The 26,512-nt window shown below is 44.1% G+C and overlaps 1 protein-coding gene across 2 annotated transcripts in view; it reads right to left on the bottom strand.

The window, feature by feature from the left end:
* Positions 1 to 26,512, bottom strand: part of LOC140211854 (AT-rich interactive domain-containing protein 3B-like) — a 250,075-nt gene that overhangs the window by 15,079 nt on the left and 208,484 nt on the right. For both annotated transcript variants that reach the window (XM_072282029.1, XM_072282030.1), the window contains 2 exons: positions 15,382 to 15,565; positions 12,450 to 12,694 (listed from right to left, as the gene is read on the bottom strand). In XM_072282029.1, coding sequence (XP_072138130.1) covers positions 12,450 to 12,694; positions 15,382 to 15,565 — 429 coding nt within the window. The remainder of the gene's footprint in view (positions 1 to 12,449; positions 12,695 to 15,381; positions 15,566 to 26,512) is intronic.

The following is a 26,512-nucleotide window of genomic DNA, read 5'->3' as shown; positions in this document are numbered from 1 at the left end:
TTGGATTCTTAACCTCAAGACGTACCTCATTATGATCTTGCACCAAAATGTCTACCTGCACTGCACTCTCTCTGTAGCCGTTACCCTTTATTCTACATTCTGTTATTGTTTTACCCCTTGTTTTATCTCAATGGACAATGTAATGGTCTGAAACAGCAGTGTGTGGGCCATGGCAGTCAAAGCTCAAACTGGGCACAGCACCTGATGATGATGATGATGAATGGTTTGATCTGTATGAACAGTAAGCAAGTCTGGCTTTTCATTGTACCTTGGTACAATAATAAATCAATTCTGAACATACCACTGACAATGTCTCTGCAGGACCCTCCAAATCCACTGGCAGAGAAGCAATCAAATACAGCAGTGCCCTCTTTCAGACCAGTAACTCCAACACTGTGTTCCCAGCCACTCTGGGTCGTCCATGCCATTCGCATGCCTGATATCAGAATCTGCAAGTGGAAACTCTACTGCAAGCTTTGTCATGTCAAAAAGAAAAAAAATCTAAACTCTCAAAGCCTCCTTGAGAATGTGTAACTGTTCCATCAGTTCCTGGGAACTCTTGACCACACAACACGGAGAAGGGGTATTCACAATGACACTGAGAACCTTGAAGAGGGGGCATGGAAATCCCATGTGAACACTGGAAAAAAGGCACCGCCTCCCCACTACCGACCTGACCATTCCACGAGGCACTCCCTTCCCCAGGTGTAGCAGTGTCTGCTGTTCCCACACTGACCTCCACAGCCACCTCAGAGCAGGCGAAAGCAGAGTGCGAACAAGACACCCTCCTTCCCGAGGGATGTCAGACCATTTATGGACAGTAGATAACCTCTGAAGTTCAGACGGGTGACTGGCAAAGAGGGCGTAAGGGAAGGTTGCCTGTATCGCTCGGGCCACTGAGCATAAGAGCTAGGAAGTCACACTGCAGTTGTATAAAACTTTGGTCAGGCTGCACTTTGAAGTTTGTGTGCAGTTCTGGTCAGCCCACTACAGGAAGTTCATGGAGAGGATGCAGAACTTCACCAGGATGCTGCCGAGATTAGAAGGTATGAGCAATAAGGAGAGGCTGGAGAAACTTGGGTTGCTTTCTCTGAAGTGTCAGGCTGAGGGAGGTGTGATAGAAGATCATCCATGTATATATTTATTATTTAGTGGTGCAGCATGGAGTACGGCCCTTCTGCCCCTTTGAGCCACACCACCCCAACAAACCTAATTAACCCTAACCTAATCTTGGGACAAGTCAGAACATAGAACATAGAAATCTGCAGCACATTACAGGCCCTTCGGCCCACAATGTTGTGCAGACCATGTAACCGACTCTAGAGACTGCCTAGAATTTCCCTACCACATAGCCCTCTATTTTTCTAAGCTCCATGTATCTACCCAAGAGGCTCTTAAAAGACCCTATTGTATCTACTTCCACCACCATCACTGGCAGTGCATTCCATGCACCCGCCACTCTCTGTGTGAGAAACATACTCCTAACATTCTCTTGGTACCTATTTCCAAGCACCTTAAAACAATGCCCATTCATGTTAGCCATTTCAGCCCTGGGAAAAAGCCTCTGACTATCCACGTGATCAACGCCTCTCATCATCTTATACACCTCTATCAGGTCACCTCTCATCCTCCGTCGCTCCAAAGAGAAAAGGCCAAATTCACTCAACCCATTCTCATAAGGTACGCCCTCCAATCCAGGCAGCATCCTTGTAAATCTCCTCTGCACTCTCTCTATAGTATCCACATCCTTCCTGTAGTGAGGTGACCAGAACTGAGCACAGTACTCCAAGTGGGATCTGATCAACGACCAATGAACCTTCCCGGTACGTCTTTGGATTGCGGCAGGAACCTGGAGGACCCAGAGAAAACTCACACATTCCACGGGCAGGATGTACAGAGACGGCACTGGAATTGAATGCCAAACTCCGGAAAGCTCCAAGCTCTAAGAGCACCGTGCTGTAAGGGAGATAGTCTGAATCTTTTTACCAAGGTAAACATGTCCAGTACGTGAGGGCACAGCTTTAGGGTGAGAGGAGTGAAGTTTAAAGGAGATATGTGGGGCGGCTTTTTTTACACAGAGTGGTGGCTGTCCAGAACAGACTGTCGGGGGGGGGGGGGTGGTGAAGCAGATAGTGACCTTTAAGAGGCTGTTCGATAGACACATGTAGCTGTTCCATTCTGTGGCTTATTCTGCATTCTTATTATTTTACTTCAAAGCATTGTGTAATGATTTGATGTGTATGAACAGTGTAGAAGGCAAGTTTTTCACCGTATCTTGGTACTTGTGATAATAGTTGCAATGCCAATATATAAAAATGCAAGGAATAGGCGAGAAGAAATTTTATTAAAACTGGCATGAAGGTCAGTACTGATATCATGAGCCAAGAGATCTGTTCCTGTCCTGTATGTTCGAATTCTAGATTCCAAGTTAGCTTCAGAAATATTTAAAATCCTCAGCTGTCCAGGCTGGGTTTGAACTCATATTGCTAGATCAACAGTGTAGGATGCTAAGTCCAGTAACTGAGCCCCTATATCATTGTACCCCAGGTGCTAATGGAGCATTTCTGGAAGCCGATCCCTCTTGTTACACATGCTTATCTCTGCTTCAAGATGGGGGTGGGAAGGTCCAATATAGACGGTCAGATAAACAGTCCCAAAAGTATGAAGGATCAATGGAAACAAAGAGAGGGATTAGAGGGATTATCTAAAAGATCAAAGAACAGTACAGCTGCATCCGGTCAACACAGTTGTGAAACTGCTTGAACCAGGTGTGAAAAATAACCTTGCAAAGTCAATACAGAATGACCAGTGGTAAAGGTGAGGGACAGGGAGTGGGTGGGGAGAAAGAGATAGTGGGTGGGGGGAGAGAGGGAGTGGGTGGGGGGAGAGAGAGAGTGGGTGGGGGGAGAGAGAGAGTGGGTGGGGGGGAGAGAGAGAGTGGGGGGGGGAGAGGGAGAGAGGGAGTGGGTGGGGGGAAAGAGAGAGTGGGTGTGGGAGAGGGAGAGAGAGTGTGGGTGTGGGAGAAGGAGAGAGAGAGTGGGTGTGGGAGAGGGAGAGAGGGAGTGGGTGGGGGAGAGAGGGAGTGGGTGGAGGGAAAGAGAGTGGGTGTGGGAGAGGGAGAGAGAGAGTGGGTGTGGGAGAGGGAGAGAGAGAGTGGGTGTGGGAGAGGGAGAGAGAGAGTGGGTGGGGGAGAAACAGTGGGTGAGAGAGAGAGTGGGTGGAGGAGAGAGAATGAGAGAGGGAGAGAATGGATGGGGAAGAGGGAGAGAGTAGGTGAGGAAGAGGAAGCAGGTGAGGGAGAGAGAATGAGAAGGAGAGAGTAGGTGGGGGGTGGAGAGAGAGTGGGAAAGGGAGGGAGAGACTGGGTGGGGGAGAGAGAAAGAGAGAGAAGAACTGGAAGAAGGAGAGAGAGGATGGGTGGGGGTGAGGGAGTGGGACAGGAGAGTGAGTGGAAGAGGGAGGGATGCTAATAACCCAGCAGAGTGGGAGAGACACCTGAAAAGTTGTAAGACCACCTGCCTCTGCCGACACCCTATCTTCCACACGAAGAGGCTAAGGACTAAACGCTGGTAAATGGGATTACTACAGGTTGGAACTTCGTGGTCAGCATGGACAGTGTCACAGAGATATACAGAACGGGACAGACCTTTTGCTCCAAGATTCCCATCTATGCTAGTCCTATTTGTCTAAGTTTGACCTATATATCCAAGTACTTGTTTCAACGACTTCCTCTGACAGCGTATTCCATATAATGTGGTGTTGGATAGGCTGTTGGGTCTGAAGGCTGATAAGTCCCCGGGACCTGATGGTCTGCATCCCAGGGTACATAAGGAGGTGGCTTTAGAAATCGTGGACACATTGGTAATCATTTTCCAATGTTCTATAGATTCAGGATCAGTTCCTGTGGATTGGAGGGTGACTAATGTTGTCCCTCTCTTCAAGATGGGAGGAAGAGAGAAAACAGGGAATTATAGACCAGTTAGCCTGACGTCGGTGGTGGGAAAGATGCTGGAGTCAATTATAAAAGGTGAAATTACGACAGATCTAGATAGTAGTAACAGGATTGGTCCGAGTCAGCATGGATTTACTAAAGGGAAATCGTGCTTGACTAATCTTCTGGAATTTTTTGAGGATGTAACTATGAAAATGGACAAGGGAAAGCCAGTGGATGTGGTGTACCTGGACTTTCAGAAAGCCTTTGATAAAGTCCCACATAGGAGATTAGTGGGCAAAATTAGGGCACATGGTATTGGGTGCGGAGTACTGACATGGATTGAAAATTGGCTGGCTGACAGAAAACAAAGAGTAGCGACTAACGGGTCCCTTTCGGAATGACAGACGGTGACCAGCGGGGTACTGCAGGGTTCAGTGCTGGGACCGCAGCTGTTTACAATATATATTAATGATTTAGATGAGGGAATTAAAAGTAACATTAGCAAATTTGCCGATGACACAAAGCTGGGTGGCAGTGTGAAATGTGAGGAGGATGTTATAAGAATGCAGGGTGACTTGGACAGGCTGGGTGATTGGGCAGATGCAGTTTAATGTGGATAAATGTGAAGTTATCCACTTTGGTGGTAAGAACAGGAAGGCAGATTATTATCTAAATGGAGTCAAGTTAGGAAAAGGGGAAGCACAACGAGATCTAGGTGTTCTTGTACATCAGTCACTGAAAACAAGCATGCAAATACAGCAGGCAGTGAAGAAAACTAATGGCATGCTGGCCTTCATAACAAGGGGAATTGAGTATAAGAGCAAAGAGGTCCTTCTGCAGCTGTACAGGGCCGGGCCCTGGTGAGGCCACAGCTGGAGTACTGTGTGCAGTTTTGGTCTCCAAATTTGAGGAAGATCATTCTTGCTATTGAGGGAGGGCAGTGTAGATTCACAAGGTTAATTCCCGGGATGGCGGGACTATCATATGTCGAAAGATTGGAGCAACTAGGCTTGTATACTCTGGAATTTAGAAGGCTGAGAAGGGATCTTATTGAAACACGTAAGATTATTAAGGGATTGGACACGCTGCAGGCAGGAAGCATGTTCCTGCTGGTGGGTGAGTCCAGAACCAGAGGCTACAGTTTAAGAATTAGGGGTAGGCCATTTAGAATGGAGTTGAGGAAAAACTTTTTCACCCAGAGTGGTGGATATATGGAATGCTCTACCCCAGAAGGCTGTGGAGGCCAAGTCTCTGGATACTTTCAAAAAAGAGATGGATAGAGCTCTTAAAGATAGCGGAATCAAAGGTTATGGGGATAAGGCAGGAACTGGATACTGATAGTGGATGATTAGCCATGATCACAGTGAATGGCGGTGCTGGCTCGAAGGGCCGAATGCACCTATTGTCTATTGTCTCTAATAAAGGTACCCCTCGCTTTCCCATTACATCTCTCCCCTCTTAACTATAACATATGCCCTCTAGTTGTTGATTCCCTGGGAAAAAGACTGTAAGCATTGACCTTATGCATACCCTTTCTAATTTTATACACATCTAAAGATCTCCCCTCAATCTCCTACAGTCTAATGAAAAAACTCCCAACTTGTTCAACCTCGCTCCATATCTCTGCCCCACGAGGCGCAACAATATGCGTGTCAATCTCTCCCTCACTTAATGACATCTTTCCTGTAGCAGGGTGAGCAAAGCTGAAGCTGACATTCCAAATGAGACATCACTAACATCAGCATACTGTCTCCACTCAATGCCTTGACTGCCGAAGGCCAGTGTGCCAGCAGTCTTCCTCACCACCATGTATTGTGGTCCTAGGTCCTTCTCTTCTGCAACGCTCCCCAGGAACCTACTGCTCACTGTGGGCCAGAGGATTGGTTTTCGTTATATAAATCTATGACTCCTGGAGTAATCCTGTTATTCATCAAAACACAGCTGAGTAAGAGAATGTTTCATGCATACTGTCCCTCTTGTGGACAATACTTAGCACTTCCACTCAGAGGTCAAGGCCCACATACCGTGCATTTCTGTAGGATGGCCCAAGGACACATTCTTTTTTTTAAAAAAAAGTGCACTTTATTCCAATATAGATAAGACTGCTGCAGATCGCTGTGAATAAGGAGTGTCAGATTCCATGAACCATCACACACCTCAAAGTGCTGAGGGCAGGCAGGCATGGTTTGAGCAGAGCCTGTTTTTCCTGTGATCAGGATCGAGGAATGGATTTGGGTTGGAAGCCTAACAAATGGCCAGGAGACAGCAATGGGGAGGGTGGTGTTGGGAAAATGGAGGGCCAGCAGGGGTGAGATCTGTCTGTGGGCAAATTCTATCACTTCTGCCTTGAAGACTGGGGCAGCTTCTTCATACAAATGGCAGTGTGATTTGGAATGAGCTGCCAGAAACAATGGTCAGGTGGGCATGCTTTCCCCTCTCACCTGATAACCATGCCTCCCAGTTTTGGATGTCCCTATCCTGGGTAAAAGACTATTATACCCACCTTATCTATACCTGTCATAACTCTCCTCTCTTCATTCCCCTCTGTTCTAAAGAATAAGCACCTTGCTGGACACTCCCTTCCTATAGTTCAGGTGTTCTAGTCCTCGCAATTCTTCTCTGCACTCTCGCTGAGAAAAAAAAGCAAGAGCTTTTTTACCTCTCAGATGCTTGTTGTCTTTGAAATTCTCTTTCTCAAATGGTGGTAGAAGTACAGTCGTTGAATATTTTTAAAGGTAGATCAATTCTCGGTAATCAAAGGGGTGAAAGGTTACCAGAGGTAGGTGGGAAGGCAGACTTCAGATACAAGCAGTTTAGCCATAAATTTAATTAGACAATAGACAATAGACAATTAGATGTTGATCCAGACAAAACAGTCTAGTCTTGCTCCTAACGTACCCTGTCAAGACATCTTAGGATCTTATATATAATTTCAATTGCCTTGGTGGGGTTTAAACTGATGTGAGCCAATCATTAATCTAGGTCTCTCAACTATTACTCTTAACAACAGGCTACCATACACCTGTCAACATGCTAACACTTGAGACACACGGGACATGAAACAAAAATGTTGTGAATAAAATATCTTAAAGATCAAATATTAAACTTGTTCGCATTTAAAAACCTGAGAGGTTTTTAAATTAAAATATTGACATTAACTTAAGTAGTAAAAAGTCCCTACCTTTTGCTCAGAGGGCAGTATCTCCATCTATTGAATGAGTTTGCTCTGGTACACAGTATTAGCCATTAACTCAAGAGATTCTGCAGATGATGGAAATATTGAGCATTGCACACAAAATGCTGGAGGAACTCAACAGGTAAGGCAGCATCTACGGAGGGGAGTAACTAGTCAATGTTTCGATCTGAATTCCTTTCATAGATGGCGCCTGACTTGTTGAGCTATTCCAGAATATCAGCCATTGAATATTAGCATGGAACCAGGCCCTTCAGCCCGAGCGCACGCTATTTAGATGGATCACCCCCTTAAATGGATCACATTTTATTCTCCCCCCACTTCTATCAACTTTCTTCCCTCTACCACTCACCCACACACAAGGGGTAATTTACAGTCGCCAATTAGCCTACCAACCCACACAGCTCTGGGAAATGGGACAAAATTTGGCCCTCCAACTCATCTGTATGTCTCAGTGAGCTTCTCATTTTACTAGACACTGGAGAAGGTATCTGGCTGAACTCAATTTCTCTTCGAACATCAAACACACCATCCCTAGGACTCAGCCTGATGAATTTTCACTGCACTTCCTCTGAGGAAAGTGTAACATCCTTTAAGAACAGAGAAGTCTCGTGTACACAGTGCACAGCAGGTGTGCCCTTGCAGTATGACACGATCGCTATAGTAATTAAATCATCCTGCACAAAGGACTGCGGGAAAGCAGCTAATATAATCAAAATTCTTATCGAGCGGTCAACAGTGGGAAAGGTAGGCAGCTTTAAGTTTCTGGACATCAATGTCACTGAAGACTAATCCTCGGCCCAACGTATTGATTAAAATATGAAGCAGGCCCTCCAGCGGCTATATTTCATGAGGACTTTGAAGAGATTTGGTATGGCACCAAAGGCTCTAGCAAATTTCTACATATATACCATGGAGGGCACTCTGACTGGACGCATCTCTGCCCGTGTGGAGGCGCCAGTGCACAAGATCGGCAAACCCTGCCGAAGGTTGTAAACGCAGCCAGTTCCACTGTGAGCACTAGCCTCCCCTCCATTGAGGACATCTTTAAAACGTGACGCCTCAGGAAGGCAGCATCTATCATGAAGGACCCACACAATCCAGAACATTCCTCTTCTCATAACTACCATCAGGGAGGCAGTACAGGAGTCTGAAGACCCACAGTAAATCCTTTAGGGACAGCGTCTATTTCTCTGCAAATCAGATTTCTAATTGGTCCATGAATCCATGAAGACTACCTCTCTCTCTCTATTACTTACTGTAATTTATAGCATATACTGTGCATTGCACTGTACTACTGCTGCAATACAACACATTTCACAGCATGTCAGTGATAACAAATGGGATTCTGATTCAAAGACTCCTCCCAATCTGGTCATCGGACAGAAGACACAAAACCCGAGACTTGTACCGCCAGACTCAAGGAGAGCTCTCTCCCACTGTTATAAGACTCTTGAATGCACGTCTTGTACCTCAATCTAGCTCATCATTGCCTTTGCACCTTAACTGTCTCCCTGTAGTTGACACTATATACATTCTGTTATTGTTTTTCCTTTTGTACCACCTCAGTGTATTTATGTATGGAATGATTTGCCTGCATGGTATGTTAACAAAGCTTTTCACTGTACCTCAATGCATATGACTATAATAAACCCTGCGACTAACAGACTGCTGGACCGGCTACAGTGGTGACCTGACTTCGTGGCTGTGGACTCACTTTAGCTCTGAGTGTCATCTGTTCAGCTTTTATTGTTTAGACAACTGGTTCTTTTTTTTTCCCCCACACATTGTGAGTTTGCCAGTCTTTTTTTAATGGGTTTTATTGGGTTTCTTTGCTTTGTGGCTTGCAGTAAGCAGATAAATCTCAAGGTTGTATATAGTATACATACTTTATTAATAAATATACTTTGAACTTTGAATTTCATTTGCTGCATTCACATACTAGCTTTCCGAGATTTGAAGATAACTTCACTCAGACTCCTTCAAACCACAATTCCCAATTTCATGTTTAAAATGTACTCAGAAATTGTTTTTATATATATATATTTTTTTATTTTTTAAAACACCTTGAAGCCTCTTTCTGTTATTGTTGCTGCTCACGTGCCCAAATAATTTTGTGTCATCACTAAATGTGGATGTGCTTGTACTTTGTATTGTTAGTGCTACATCTGACCCATACATCTGAACACCTGTTTATCTATAATTATCTGCAGTTTATCTCTGTTTAGGTCTGGAAAATTGCAAATGTCACTCCGTTCTTTAAGAAGGGAGGGCGACAAAATAAAGGAAATTATAGGCCAGATAGCCTGACTTCAGTGGTTGGGAAGATGTTGGAGTCCATTAGAAATGATAAGGTTTTGGAGTACTTGGACCAATATGATAAAGTAGACTGTAGTCAGCATGGTTTCCTTAAGAGGAAATCTTACCAGGCAAAGCTGTTGGAATTCTTTTGAGGAAATAACAGGCAGTATAGACAAAGGAGAGTCAATGGATGTTGTTTACTTAGATTTCCAGAAGGCCTTTGACAAGGTGCCACACATGAGGCTGCTGAACAAGGTAACAGCCCGTGGTATTACAGGGAAGATACCAGCATGGATAGAAAATTGGCTGACTGGCAGGAGGCAGAATGGGAATAAAGGGAGACTTTTCTGGTCGGCTCCCGGTGCATAGTATTGTTCTGCAGGGTTCGGTGTTGGGCCCACTTAATTTCAAGTTATGTGCCAATGATTTGGACAATGGAATTGATGGCTTTATGGCCAAGTTTTCGGATGATAGAAAGATGAAGGGCGGGGCAGGTAGTGTTGAGGAAACGGAGTCTTATATACATTAGGAGAATGCAGAAAGACTTATATACATTAGGAGAATGGGCAATGAAGTAGCAGATGGAATATAGTGTAGGGAAGTGTATAATCATACACTTGGGTAGAAGGAATAAAAGGGTAGACTATTTTCTATATGGGGAGAAATCAGAGGGCAAAACAGAACTGAGAGTCCTTGAGCAGGATTCCATAAAGGTTAACTTGCAGGTTGAGTCAGTGGTAAGGAAGGCAAATGCAATATTAGAATTCATTTCAAGAGGACTGGAATATAAAAACAAGGGTGTAATGCTGAGGCTTTATAAGGTATTGGTCAAACTACTCTTGGAGTATAGTGAGCAGTTTTGGGTCCCTTAGCTAAAAAAAAAAGTTGTGCTAGAGGAGGTTCATGAGAATGATTCCGGGAATGAAAGGATTAACATATGAGGAATGCTGGATGGTTCTCGGCCTGTACAAAATGAATTTTAGACGAATGAGGGGGGCATCACATTAAAACCTACCGAATACTGAAAGGCCAGATAGAGTGGATGTGGAGAAGATGTTTCCTATAGTGGGAGAGTCTAGGACCAGAGGACACAGCCTCAGAATAGAGGGACGACCCAAAACAGAGATGAGGGATTTCTTTAGCCAGAGGGTGGTAAATCTATGGAAATCATTGCCACAAATGGATGTGGAGGCCAAGTCATTTGGTATATTTTTAAAGTGGAGGTTGATAGGCTTTTGATTAGTAAGGGCATCAAAGGTTATGGGGAAAAAGAGGAAGAATGGGGTTGAGAGGGATAATAACTCAGCCATGATGGTATGGCGGAGCAGACTCGATAGGCTGAATGGACTAATTCTGCTCCTATGTTTTATGGTTTTATAATACTCAGGAATTATTTCTGAATATGATGGGAAACAAGTAGTTGGAATTACTATTACTATTAATGTACCACTAAATGGTTCCCCAGTATGATAAGATGGACTCTTGACCTCACAATCTACCATTTACCAGCACTGTACTTTCTCTGTAACTGTTACACTTTATCCTTCATTCTGTTGAAGTTTTACCTTGTACTGCCTCAATGCACCACTGTAATGAAATGATCTGTATGGACAATGTGCAAGTCAAGATTTTCACTGTACCTCAGTACATGTGACAATAATAGCCCAATTCCATTAAAAAAGCAGCATCCCATATTTCTTTTCACACCTGTTACAAGGCACGTATTACGTGATGCTCCAGAAGAATGCGACAGATACTGAGCCATGTTAGAGAGGTGACCAAATCGACCTGGTCTCAGGGCCAAGTATGGATCATCTTGAGGGAAGAAATTAAGCTGGAGAGATCGGAGCAGGAATTCTAGAGTTCAAAGTTCAAAATTCAAAGTAAATTGATTATCAAATGATGTGTATGTCACCATATGAATCACTACCTTGAGATTCATTTTCTTGCAGGTATTCACAGTACAAAAATAAAATCAATGAAATACTACAAAGACTGACAACCAAACAACCAACCAATAAATATATACATCAATAAAGAAATAAAAGAATGAACGAATGAATGAATAGCTGAGGACATGAGCTGTAGAATGCTTCAAAGTGAGCCCATAGATAGTGCAATCTCTTCAGAGTTCAGAGTTGAGGTTGATGAAGCTACCGGGATTTAGGCTGCTGTAGATCAATAACTGAGGGTCTATTGGAGGTGAGCCGTGATATTGGAGGGTGTTGGAGACAAAGGAGACAGGAAGGGGAGGAGAACAACCTAAGACCAGAAGACATAGGAGCAGAATTAGGCCATTCAGCCCATTGAGTCTGCTCCACCATTCCATCATAGCTGATCCTGGATCCCACTCAACCCCATACACCTGCCTTCTTGCCATATCCCTTGATGCCCTGAGCGATCAGGAAATGATCAACCTCTGCCTTAAATATACATACGGACCTGCCCTCCACCTCAGTCTGTGGCAGACTGTCCACAGATTTACTACACTCTGGCTAAAAAAAATTCCTCCATACAGGGTCACCCCTCCATTTTGAGGTTGTTCTGGATACCCAAACCATAGGAAACATCCTCTCCACATCCACCCTATCTACTCCTTTCAACATTCAGTAGGTTTCAATGAGATCCTCCCCTGCATTCTTCTAAATTCCGGTGAGCACAGGACCAAAGCTGCCAAATGCTCCTCATATGTTAACCGCTCCATTCCTAGAAGCATCCTCGTGAACCTCCTCTGGACTCTCTCCTATGACAACATGTCTTTTCTGGGATAAGGGGCCCAAAACTGTTGACAATACTCCAAGTGCGGCCTGACTGGTGTCTTATAAAGCCTCAGCATTATCTCCTTGCTTTTATATTCTATTCCCCTTGAAATAAATGCCAACATTGTGTTTGTGTTCTTTATCATAGACTCGACCTATAAATTAACCTTCTGGGAGTCTTGCACAAGGACTCGTAAGTCCCTCGCATATTTGAACCTTCTTCCCATAACCAATATCCCTCTGATCTAAAAGCAAAAGTTACCTTTCTTGATGATCTGTCCTGGAGAGAGATGAGTACCATTGCTGGCAGGGACGTTCATGGATGACAGGTGGACCTTGGGAGGGGACAGAAGGCTGGGGCCCGAGCTGGGCGAGTAGCCAAAGAGAGCTGAGCTGTAGCTCGGCCTCCTGCCCTCGCGCCTGTTGCTGTCAATTGCAGCCTGGAGCTCTGCAGGCGAGCTGAGTGATTGCTTTTCACATTCATATGGGTAGAGGTATTTCATGTATCTGCAGACAGACAAAAGCACACGAGTTACATACTTCCCCTCCACACACTCTGGTTACACCATCCTTTTCAATATAAAATACCAACACAGTCCTCTGCTGCCAGGACAGGGTATAAAGAATGTGATATTAATGCCCCTGCTAGTGTGGTTTGCTTTTCACTGGCGGCTCTAGTTACACAAGATACTGGCGCAAACGGCAAATGACAATAGAGGCAGGAGTAGGCCATTCAGCCCTTCGAGCCAGCACCACCATTCACTGTGATCATGGCTGATCATCCACAATCAGTATCCAGTTCCTGCCTTCTCCCCATATTCCTTCACTCCGCTATCTTTAAGAGCTCTATCTATCTCTTTCTTGAAAGAATCCAGAGAATTGGCCTCCACTGCCTTCTGAGGCAGAGCATTCCACAGAACCACAACTCTCTGTGTGAAAAAGTTTTTCCTCAACTCAGTTCTATATTGTCTACCCCCTATTCTTAAACTGTGGCCTCTGGTTCTGGACTCCCCCAACATCGGGAACATGTTTCCTGCCCCTAGCGTGTCCAATCCCTTAATAATCTTATATGTTTCAATCAGATCCCCTCTCATCCTTCTAAATTCCAGTGTATACAACCCCAGTCGCTCCAATCTTTCAACATATGACAGTCCCGACAAATGGAAATACATGATAATCTGAAAGACAAGAGGGTCTGCAGATGTTGAAAAGCCAGAGTAATACATACATAATGCTGGAGGAACTCAACAGGTTAGGCAGCATCTATGGATGGAAATAAAAAGTCAACATTTTGGGCTGAGGTCCTTCATCAGGACTACAGGACATCCATAGTGAAAATAAGGAGACCAGGGCCAAAGTGATTGAAGTGTTGGAAAGCATGTCAAAGGTCATGGCTGTAGGTAGGAAAGGACTGAATAAAATTAAGAATAGGGACATGAGGTCAGTGGGGCAGAGCAGGCAGAGGCAATGGGCCAAATCTTGGGTATGAAGTAGAAACAAGCAATGTGGGGCACGGAAGCTATGAAGTAGGAAGCAGTAGATGGGAGATCTCCAGAGCTGATAAGGTTGGTGATAGCGCTGGAGAAGGCACAGAAGATTCATACAGCATGAAGACTGGCGCTCGATTCAGTCTGTCCATGTTGACCACGATGCCTGTCTAAGTTAGCCCCATTTGCCCACAGTAACAAGCACAAAATGCTGTTGGAGCTCAGCAGGCCAGGCACCATTTATGGAAGTGAATAGATAGTTGATGTTTTGGGCTGAGACCCTTCTTCAGGACTGAGAAGGAAGGGGGAAGGTGTCAGAATGAAAAGCTGGAGGTGGGGGGGGGGTGGTGGGGAGAAGGCTAGCTGAAAGGAGATAGGTGAAGCAAGGTGGGTTGGAACACTTGCCCACGTTTGACCCTCTAAACTGTTCTTGTCTATGCTGCTGTCCAAGACCCTTAAGGCGTATCTCTGTTTGGTACAACTGAGTAGCTGGCTTGGGCCAGTCCCTGGTCGGCCATCCCTGGGCGTGGAGTTATACCAAAGTTCACTAGGTACAGACACCAAATGGATCTGGTCTCCAGTTCAGGTTTTGTTTTCATCCCAGTTTTCTGTAATTTAAATCTCTGGCTATTATGCAGGCTCAGTGCTACCTGATCAAATTATAAAGCCTCTGGATTTCTTGCCCACGATGCTCCCACTGAACTGCATACCTCTCATTCCTCTGGATTCTGTGGCAATGATAGGGCGGATGGTGAGAAACCTTTCCCTTTGCCCACGTGACAGGTACCATGTTGTATCTTTGGCTTGAGTTGGTTCACCGGCCATGCCGTGAAAATCCAGGTGAACCATGGGCAGCTGAAACAACAAACCAACCGCTGGAGGAACTCAACAGGTTGAGCAAAACCTTTGGAGGGTTAAGGATGCGTCGGCCTTTCATATCAAAACTCCTGAACCAGAATCTTGCATCAATTGCAATTCCTTTCACTCCTACCCCACCTTCCACCGCTCCCCCCCCGCCCAAAAGACACTACTCGACATACATACTGAGTTCCCATCGAGGACATCTTCAAAAGGTAGTGCATCAAGAAGGTAGCATCGATCATTAAGGACTCTCACCGCCAAACATGCCCTCTTCTCGTTACTAACATCGGGGAGGAGGTAGCCAACCTCAATACTTCAGCAATGACTTCTTCCCCTCTGCCATCAGATTTCTGAATGGGCCATGAACTCTACCTCACTACTCCCATTTCACACGATTGGCTTATTTAATTAAGTAAATTGTAACTTATTGTAATGTTTAACACAAACGATTCTGCAGATGTTGGAAATTCACAGCAACACACACAAAATGCTGGAATTCAGCAAGATGGCTATAACTATGTAGAGAAATAAACAGGAAAACTTTCAGGCCAAAGCCCTTCATCAGGCCTGCTTCATCTGGTCCTGCTGAAGGAACTCAGCTTGAAACATTGACTATTTCTCTCCACAGGTGCTGCCTGACCTGCTAAGCTCCTTCAGCAGTTTGTGTGTGTTATAGTGATATCTGATGTTTTTCACATACGGCTGCCACTAAACAACAACTTTCACAACATATGACCAGTGATAAAAAACCCGATTCGGATTCTGAGTTCACCCAGCAGATTGTTGGCTGCTTCAGATTCCAGCATCTGCTGTCTCATGTCTCCCCTCTGGGCAACTGGTACTCACTGTGTCCTGAGTGTAAAGGCTGCACTGGTAATTGAGGTAGGTAGGTTGAGACCCTTCGTGATTTCCCGCCAGATCTTCTTGTTGATGACTTCCACCAGTCCGCCCTTCTCTGTGACCAGTTTATACAACATGTACAGGTCTAACACTTGCTTTGCCATGATTGGGATTCGATTCACTGGGGTTCCTGTAAGACAGAATGGAGTGCAAAGGTTATTTCATCAGCCACCAGGTTAAGGAACAGATATTATCCTTCAACCATCAGGCTCCTGAACCACTGTGACAACTTAACTCACCTCAACACTGAACTGACTCTACAACCTATAGACTCACTGTCAAGAATTCTGCAACTCACGTTTTCAGTATTATTTGTCCATTTATCTTTTTATCTACTTATCTATCTGCTAGTTGTTTGTTTATTTATTATTACTACTTGCACAGTTTGTCTTTTTTTTGCACATCAGTTGTTTGCCCGTCTTTGTATGTAGTCTATTATCGATTCTGTTGCATTTCTTTGTTCAACTGTGAATGCCCGTAAGAAAATGAATCTCAAGGTAGTGTAAGGTGAGATATACATACTTTGGTAATAAATTTACTTTGAACTGCAGGGTTCCTGGACCATGCTGCTCAAAGGAAAGGCATATCTCTGTGTCTCTCTCCATTTCTTTGGGAGCAACCAGATCCAGTTTCAATGGCGTGGGGACAGTTATATGAAGGAGGTGCAGAATGTTTTTGATACCAAACATCTGCACTCAGCTTGCTGAGTAAAAAAGATGGTTATTGAAGAGAAAGGGAAACTGGATGGGGATAGCTCTGAGCAAGAAACCAAGGATTGTGTACAGTAAATCTATATACTACTAAAATTCTCATGCTCTCTTTGTCTATTTGTGGCCTCCAATTAGCCCAAATGGTACATTACAACGGCACTTTTTTTGACTAAATTAACTTAAAATGTGCTAACTTACAGAATGCATGCAAAATTCACGGTTATATATTCGTATAAAATTGCTCACTCGTCAATCAACAGGCCCCACTTTCCACAACCTGAGCCGATTCCAGCTTTAATGGAAACCACGACGCATGCACACGGCCAGCCTCAGCAGCACCTCACGAAGCTCACAGCAGCCACCACATAAACTGGAATTGAAGAGGTTATCTCCCATCATTTTAATGAGGAACTTGGATCCACCGAGGCTTTGCAACAGAACGTGAATGATGGTGGACGAACTGCACGAAAATCTCATCGTAGCAAAGATAAACATTGGTGCGTTCAAAAATGACATAGTCATGATCCCAAGAATTACTCTCAATTTATCAGAAGGGGAAGATGTCCCTCTTCAGCGGAGCCAGTTCCCGATACAGTCACGCTTTGCTGTGACTATACATAAGGTACAAGGCCAAACCATGGAGAATGTGTTGGTTTATCTGGAGAAACCAGTATTCCAGCTTGGTCAGCTGTATCTGGCTTTAAGCCGGGGAAAAACAAATGAAAATGTTAGAGTATACTTCAGATCAACCAGAAATATTGTCATCAAAAGTATCCTTCATTAAACGAAGAGGAGCTATATTTGTCTTGCTATGCGTCTTTCTTCTTTAATAAACTGAGTTTTTCTTCTCTAATTTCCAAAGCACATCACATCAGACTGCAGTACCTTTCTCTCAAAGGGTGCCCCAACGGGTCACCCCGTTGTCTAGTAGAATTATAAAACCTTGCAGCTCAGAACTAAGCCTCTTGGTTCAAAAAAATATCGACCACTCCTGATGAACCCTGGCGGCGTGTGGCCCCTGTGTGCTGCAGTTCCTTCCACATGTCAAAGACGTGTAAATTTGTAAGTTAATGGCCAACTGTAAATTAACTGCAGTGGTTAGGTGAGTGGCAGAGTCTGGGTTGGGGGGTGGGGGGGAATGGACATGGTGGTGTGTATGAGAAGCGTTTGATGGATCTGGACTGAGACCAAGTGGGAGTTCAGAAGGAAGAGGGGTGATCTCATTGAAACCTACTTAATATTGAAAGGCCTGGACAGAACAGGCATAGAAAAGATGTTTCTCAAACATGAATAGATCTACAAATGCTGGCAATCCAAAGCAACACACACAAAATGCTGCAGGCAAGGCAGCGTCCATGGAAAAGAGTAAACAGTTGATGTTTCAGACTGAGACCCTTAATGGACTGATGCAGCGCCTTATTCTTTTCCATAGAAGCAGCATTTTGCATGTGTTGAAAGGATGTTTCTGTCAGCAGCAGAGTCTGGGTTCTGAGGGCACAACCTCAGAATAAAGAGATGCCCCTTTCCAACTGAGATGAGGAGGAATTTCGTCAGGTGGAAGGTGGCGAATCAGTGGAATTCATTACCACGGACGGCTGTGGAGGCCACATCACTAGGTATATTTAAGGCAGAAATTGATAGTTTCTTGATTAGCTGGGGCGTTAAGGGGGAGAAGGGGTTGAGATGGATAATAAATCAGCCATGATTGGACGGTGCAGCAGACTGCATGTGCTGAATGGCCTAATTCTGCTTCGATGTTTTATGGTCTTACATGGGTCAAGTGTGGGCAAATGAGATTAAGGTGGGCAACTTGGTCGGCATGGTCAAGCTGGAATGAAGGGTCTGTTCCTGTGCTGTATTACTCTGCGTCTATCTGTAAGTCACCCTCTAATTCTGATTCGACATCCCTGATTTGATGGCTCCATCTCAGACATCTGTACCACCTGAGCTGCCCACATTGTGTGGCTCTGGAATTCCTTTTCTCACTCTCTCCTCCTCTGTTCCAAATGGTCCTTCAATTCTCTTTCTCTCTCTGGTCCCTCTGCCTTGACATTCCCCCTGTGGCCTGATGTGACATTTTGTTGGACAACGCTCTTTGTGAGATGTCCAACAGCACTGATTGCTCCGCTGATGCTTTACAAATATGGACTGAAGTCATTAATGGAAACTAGTCCAGGGAGAAGCAAACAGCATCTGATTAGGGGAAAATGGACTGGGCGAACACTCGGTGGCCACTTTATTAGGCACACCCATACACCTGCTTGCTAATGCAATTATCTAATTATGTGGGAGCAACTCAATGCATAAAGGCAGGCAGACATGGTCAAGAGGTTCAGTTGTTATTCAGACCAAACATCAGAATGGGGAAAAGTGTAATACAAGTGATTTTGACCGTGGAATAATTGTTGGTGCCAGGCGGAGTGGTTTGAGTATCTCAGAAACTGCTGATCTCCTGGGAGTTTTACACACAGCAGTCTCTGGAGTTTATGGTAAATGGTGCGAAAAACAAAAAAGGATCCAGTGAGCGGCAGCAAAAGCTCCTTGTTAATGACAGAGGTCAAAGGAGAATAGCCAGACTAGTTCAAGCTGACAGGAAGGCGGCAGTAACTCAAATAACCACATGTTACAACAGTGGTGTGCAGAAGAGCATCTCTGAACACACAAGATGTCAAACCTTGAAGTGGATGGGCTACATCAGCAGAAGACCACAAACATACACTCAGCGGCCACTTTATTAGGTACCTAATAAAATGGCCACTGGGTGTAGTGACACAGCTATCAATCTCACCACAGAGCTCCCTGAAACATCAGGGATCACTTGGTACCGAAGACCAGCTGCAAGGATTGTTGAATGTGAAATTGATTCTGTAGTTCTTAAATTCCAGTGGAGCATGGTGATGCTGGGGGAACAGAGGAGATAAAAACAGGAACTATAAACTATGACTAACGGCATTTTAACGGCACTCATACACAACTCACTGATGGTTGAATCAATACAGAATGACGTTGGATGACACTAAGTTTAACATTGCAATTTAAACAAGTACTCCCACCCACATTGAACTTGCAGATTTATAGAGATTAAGGTTGTCGGAACATCACATTTAATCACAGAGTGGTACTAATGTGATGGTAATGTTCCTATTCTTCACAGGCTACAGGGACAGGTTCACAGCTTGTAACAATCTCAGTCTCTAATTAGACAGGCAAGCTCACTGGTGTATGCTTTACCAGAACCCAGTTCCCGGTATAAGGGGAATGGAAAGGGCGACTACAGTTGGTTTGAACAGTGCTGGCTGCCACTGTTCGCCAACAGTGGGATTCAACCTTCAGTAACACACACACACACACACACACAAAATGCTGGAGGAACTCAGCAAGTCAGGCTGTATTTCTGGAGGGGAATAACATACCGACGTTTCGGGCTGACACCCTTCATCAGAAACTTCGACTCTTTATTCCTCTCCGTAGATGCTGCCAGGCCTGTTGTATTCCTCCAGCATTGTGTGTGTACGTGCGTGTGTGTGCGCGCGCTGCTCTGGATTTCCAGCATCCACGGAATCTCCTGTGTTTAGAATCCAACCTTCAGTTGTGTTAACTTGCATAAACTTCTGGTTCTAGCCTGAAGCAGGTACAACAACATTTGGATAAATCCATGAATTAGAAAGGTTTAGAGGGATAAGGGCCAAATGAATGCAAAAAGCATTGGTACCAGTGGGCGAATGTTATGAAATGCTGGCAGGGGTGAGATGGGCCGAAAGGGCTATTTCTGTGCTGTACTACTCTAGGAACTCTAAGCGTATTGCCAGGATGCTGCCTGGACCAGAGAGCCTCTTATGAAGATAGGAGCTAAGGAGGATAAGAGCTGACTTGACAGAGGTGTGTAAGATGATAAGAATCATAGAATGAAGGGACAGCCAGAGACATTTTCCCAGGGCAGAAATGGTTAATACAAGGGGGCATAATTTTAAGGTGATTGGAGGGAAGTATAAGGGGGATGTCAGAGGTAAGTTCTTTACACAGAGAGTGGGAAGTGTGTGGTGTACACTGCCAGGGGTGGTGCATTAAAGAAACTCTTAGATAGGCAAATTTGATGATAGAAAAATTGGAGGGCTATTTAGAAGGAAGAGTTAAGACCATAAGGCAAAGGAGCAGAAGTTGGCCATTTGGCCCATCGAGTCTGCTACGCCATTTTATCATGAGCTGATCCATTCTCCCATTTAGTCCCACTCCCCCGCCTTCTGACCATAACCTTTGATGTCCTGGCTACTCAGATACCTATCAATCTCTGCTTTAAATACACCCAATGACTTGACCTCCTCTGCTGCCCGTGGCAACAAATTCCACAGATTCACCACCCTCTGACTAAAAAAATTTCTTCACATCTCTGTTCTGAATGAGCGCCCTTCAATCCTTAAATCATGCCCTCTCGTACTGGACTCCCCCACCATGGGAAACAACTTTGCCATATCCACTCTGTCTATGCCTTTCAATATTCAAAATGTTTCTATGAAGTCCGCCCCTCATTCTTCTAATCTCCAAGGAGTACAGTCCAAGAGTGGTCAAACGTTTCTCATATGTTAACCCTCTCATTCCCGGAATCATTCTAGTGAATCTTCTCTGTACCCTCTTCAACGTCAGCACATCCTTTCTTAAATAAGGAGCCCAAAACTGCACACAGTACTCCGTGAGGTCTTACCAGTGCCTTATAGAGCCTCAACATCACATCCCTGCTCCTATACTCTATTCCTCTAGGAATGAATGCCAACAGTGCATTCACCTTCTTCACCACCAACTCAGCCTGGAGGTTAACCTTAAGGGTATCCTGCATGGGGACTCCTAAGTCCTGTTGCATCTCAGAACTTCAAATTCTCTCCCCATTTAAATGATAGTCTGCCCATCTATTCCTTCTACCAAAGCGCATAACCATACACCTTCCATCAGCTAGATTGATCTTAGAGTACGTTAAAAGGTTGGCACAACATCACGAGCTGAAGGGCCTGTACTGTGCAGTAATGTTGTACATTCTGTGCTCTATGACTCTATCCAAACACTGCTTCCATTCTAACACCAGTACATCCAGTATTTTAATTGTTCCACCATAGGCAGGTGTGCCATCAGCTGCCAAAATGCCTGAGTTATGGAATTCCTTCCCAAATTCTCTCCTTCCCTAGTTCACCTGCCATTTCCATTTCCCTGGATTGCTTCTGGTGCATTGATAGTCTTCACTCAGAACTAAAGAGTCCTTGCAGATCCTAACAGATGTGCAGCTTAAGTTCACTTGGAGCATCTCACTCAGAACGAAATAGCCCTCACCGATCCTAACAGATGTGCATTTTAAACTCAGCTGGAGCATTTCACTTAGAATTAAGAGTCCTTGCAGATCCTCACAGATGTGCAGCTTAAATTGGCCTTGTGTCCGGCACAGCCAGGGAGGGCTGAAGAGCCTGTCGCTGGCCTATGTAGGTTCTACATTCTAACCCCAGGCCACACTCACTCACCACTTTAGGGACTGGGCCACCACAGTGACTCTCTGTCCAAACACACCTGAATCTTAACATTATCAGTCAGCTCTTCCAAGTTCCTTTCAAGTCTCCAGCAGCATGGTGGTATAACTCATGGAGCTGCTGCCTCACAGTGCCACAGACCCATGTTCGATCCTGACGTTAGGTCCTGTCTGTGTGGAGTTTGCATGTTCTCCCTACGACTGTCGGCTTCTTCTAGGTGCTCTGGCTTCCTCCCACGTCCCAAAGAACGCAGGTCAGCAGGTTATGAACTTGCATTTCATTGTTAACCTGCACTACAACTTCTCTGTACCTGTTACATTTTATTCCACATTCTGTTATTATTGTACCTTGTATTACCACAATGCACTCTGTAAAGATTTGACCTGTATGACAAGTTTTTTTTACTCTACCTTGGTAACGATTATAAACCAATTCTAATTCGAATTCACAGTCAGACTTGCATTTGGGGGACAAGTGCTAAGACTCTGGAATTCCTTTTCCCTGAAAATCTACCTCTATGCTCCTCATGTCTCCTTCTCATTTCCAGGAAATGGGCTTTGATCTGAACTGTTAACTGCTTTTCTTCCCAAGGATGCTGACTATTTCCAATATTTTCTGTTTGTAATCAATGACCAAGCCTGCCCTCAACTGTCCTAAGGTTCAAAGTTACTTTATTAACTTTGTCACCATATGCCTGGTATGGGAACTGTACTTCCGTCAATCTCAGGACTCTGTAGAGAGTGGTGTGGACAGCCCAGCACATCTGTAGTGTGAACTTCCCACTATTCAGGACATTTACAAAGACAGGTGTGTAAAAAGGGCCCGAAGGATTTTTGGGGAGCCGAGTCACCCCAACCACAAACTGTTCCAGCTGCTACCATCTGGGAAATGGTACCGGAACATAAAAGCCAGGATTAACAGGCTCTGGGGCCAGCTTCTTCCACCAGGCCATCAGACTGATTAATTCACGCTGATACAATTGTATTTCTATGTTATATCGGCTGTCCTGTTGTACATACTATTTATTATAAATTATTATAAATTGCACATTGCACATTTAGGCGGAGATGTAAAGATTTTTACTCCTCATGTATGTGAAGGATGTAAGTAAAAAAGTCAATTCAATTCAATATACTACCAAGATTCATTTTCTTGCAGGCATTTACAGTAGAACAAGGAAGTACAAGAGAATCACTGAAAGGCTTCAGGCAAACCAAGAGTGACAAGCAAAAGAAGACAAATTGTGCTAATACAAGAAAAAAAAGAAAATAATAATAAAATAAAGAAAGAATGAGACATGAATTGTAGAGATCTTGAAAGTGAGTTCATAGGCTGTGGTCAGTGATTAGTTCAGTGTTGGGGTGAGTGAAGTGATCAGCAGCCTGATGGTAACTGTTTCTGAACCTGGTGATGTGGGACATATGGCTCCAGTACCTCCTTCCCGATGGCTGCAGCAAGAAGAGAGGATGGCCTGGATTGCGGGGGTCCTTGATAAAGGCTTCCTCTGTGACTCAGTCAAACTTGGCTTGGTAACAGTACGGGGAAGTTTCTTGAGTCAGTTGTAAATATTGCCGTTAATATATCAGTGTAGTAAATTTGTCAGTGGATAAGCAGTTTACATGTTCTCAAAAGAGAAAAGAAAAAGAGAAGGAAATTTAATTAACCCTGGCTTTGAAGCACTCTTCAAATAGTTTATATTATCCTGTCTGTTTTCACACATTGAAAATGCTGATTGAATTTACCGAGATTCAATGGAAACTAATAGGCTGTCAGAGAAAGCTATTGCAGGCATCAACATCAGGACAAAACCCTCAGACTCTTGCAGCTGATAAACATCTGTGCTGCCACACGAGGAGCAGGAAGTAATTTAAAAGGCTGCTGCGACCTACCGCAGGATGAGTGAATGAAGCCTTCTTGTTAAACAGGGCAACACCTTGGACAAGCAAGGGAGCCAGTGACTGTGGCAGCCCACCCCATCCTGTTGCCATGGGAAACCACTGCAGCAATCAGTGGAAAACTGGACAAACAGGAGTGTGATCCCCTTAAAGTAAAAATCCAGTGACAAAGGTGGACCTTAATTTACTCTCTGCCGTCCACACACAATGAATCAGAGACACCTCGTTTTCTCTCTTTTCAAGTTAGATATATTAAAAAATAAGTGATGTACATTTAGACCGTACATTTGCAACTGAGAAAGGACCTTGATTAGCATTTTGAGCAGTAAGCTATCCCACAAATCTGTCCGCATACAAACAGGCACGCAGACAGAGAGCCATACATATATGGCACACACATATGCATGGACATATCACATATACATGTGCAAATACACACAAGCACCAGACCTATGTCTACATGCACCGGACACATTATAAAATACACAAACCACACACACTCATGCATGTGGCACTCACATACAAACACATCCCAGACAAAGTAAGTGCTATTAGCATTCCATCCCGTATTATTTAATATTGAACATACAAATATAAACCCTCCAGGGATGGGCGTAAATGCTGGCCTTGTGGTGACACCGACTCACCATGAGCGAAGAAAAGGTCTCCAGTGTCGAAGCATTTCCTCAAATAGCCTACCCAGTAACATGAAATATGGATTACAAGTTTAGGGTCTGCAATAATGATGACACGAAGGAGGTCTCAAGTCTTCCTTGAGGTTGCTCACAGAGCAAGAGTTAAATAGCACGTGACAGTATGCTATGGGAAATGTGCATTTAAAGCAGGTTATTCATTGCCTGTGGTACAGTCACTCCCAAACGAGTTCCTGACAACATTGTAAAATACAACTTATCTCCCCAAAAAAAGGGGACATTACATCGGGAGTGTTAGACCCTGTAATGCATTGCGGGTAAGTATGCAATATATACACCAGAGAGTTATACCGATACAAGAAGTATTATACCCAGTGTTAAAACATAGGTGAGGTACCCCTGATAAAACTGGAGTCTATAGACATCAAGACCATAACATATAGGAGCAGAATTAGGTCATTTGCCCATTGAGTTTGCTCTGCCATTCCATCATGGCTGACTCAATTTTCCTCTCAGCCCCAATCTCTGGCAGTCTCCCCATATCCCTTCATGCCCTGACCAATCAAGAATCTATCAACCTCTGCCTTAAATATACATAATGATTTGGCCTCCACAGCTGCCTGTGGCAAAGAATTCCACAGATTCACCACTCTCTGGCTGAACAAATTCCTCTTCATCTGTCTTAAAGGATGACTCTCTATTCTGTGTCCTCTGGTCTTAGAATCTCCTACATAGGAAACATCATCTCCACACTCACCCTATCAAGGCTTCTCACCGTTAGGAGAGGTCTCACCTTGAGTATTGGGAACAGTTTTGGGCTCCTTATCTGAGAAAAGATGTCCTGGCATTAGAGAGGGTTCAGAGGAGGCTCACGAGGATGATTCCAACAAATAAATGTAATATTGGATCATTTTTCTCAATAAATAATTAAACAAGTATGATGTTTTGTGCTATTTATTTAATTGGGTATTCTTTATCTAGTTTTAGGAATTACAGGAAGATCTGAACACATTTTAAGTCATATTTATGCAAAAATAGAGAAAATTCTACAGGGTTCACAAACTTTCCAGCACAATTGTATCTACCTTCAGACCTTTCAGTTTCCCAAGACTTCATGACCCCTGCCACCTGGAACTTCCACCATACTGCTAGTGTCTTCCACAGTGAAGACTGGCACAGAATACTTATTCAGTTCATCCACCATTTCATTGTTCCCCATTACTACCTCTTCAGCATCGTTTTCCAGTAGTCTGATATCTTCCCTCACCTCTCCTTTGCACTTTATGTATCTGAGGAAATTCTCGGTATCCTTTTTAATATTATTGGCTAGCTCACTTTCATATTCCATCTTTATCTTCTTAATGACTTCTTTAGTTGCCTTCTGTTGGTTTTTAGAAGTTTCCCAATCCCCTAACTTCCCACTAATTTTTGCTTTATTGTATGCCCTCTCTTTGGCTTTTATGTTGGCCTTGTCTTCTCTTGTTAGCCATGGTTGTGTCATCTTTCCTTTAGAATACTTCTTCCTCTTTGGGATGTATATATATCCTGTGCCTTTTGAACTGCTTCCTGAAACGTCAGCCTTTGCTGCTCTGCTGTCATCCTTGCCAGTGTTCTTTTCCAATCGATTCTGGTCAGGTCCTCTCTCATGCCTCTGTAATTTCCTTTACTCCACTGCAATACTGATACATCTGACTTTAGCTTCTCTTCCTCAAATTTTAGGTGAATTCTATCATATTCTGATCACTTGCCCCTAAAGGTTCTTGAACTTTAAGCTCTATAATCAATTCTGGTTCATTGCACAACACACAATCCAAAATTGCTGATCCCCTATTGGGCTCAATCATGAAAGGTAATCTCATAGGCACTCCAGAAATTCCCACTCCTGGAATCCAGCACCAACCTAATTTTCCCAATCTCCCTGCATATTGGTCCCACAATACTATTGTGACATTATCCTTTTGGTATGCATTTTCTATCTCCCATTGTAATTTGTAGGCCACATCCTTACTACTGTTGGGGTCTGTTTACAACTCCCATCAGTGTATGTTTACCCTTGCAGTTGGATAGCTCTATCCACAATCATTCAATACCTTCTGACCCTATGTTACCTCTTTCTAATGACTTGATTTCATTTTTTACCAACAGAGCAATGCCGCCACCTCTGCCTTCCTGCCTGTCCCTCCAATACAATGCGTGTCCTTGGACATTAAACTCCCAGCTATAATTTTCTTTCAGTGATGACTACAACATCATACCTGCCAATCTGCAACTGTGCTGCAAGTTAACCTACTATATTCCGTATACGGTGCGCA

The sequence above is a fragment of the Mobula birostris genome, chromosome 18, assembly GCF_030028105.1.
Source record: "Mobula birostris isolate sMobBir1 chromosome 18, sMobBir1.hap1, whole genome shotgun sequence".
Lineage (NCBI taxonomy): Eukaryota > Metazoa > Chordata > Chondrichthyes > Myliobatiformes > Myliobatidae > Mobula > Mobula birostris.
Note: the sequence above shows the minus strand (reverse complement) of the source record. Positions and strands in the feature narration are given on the sequence as shown.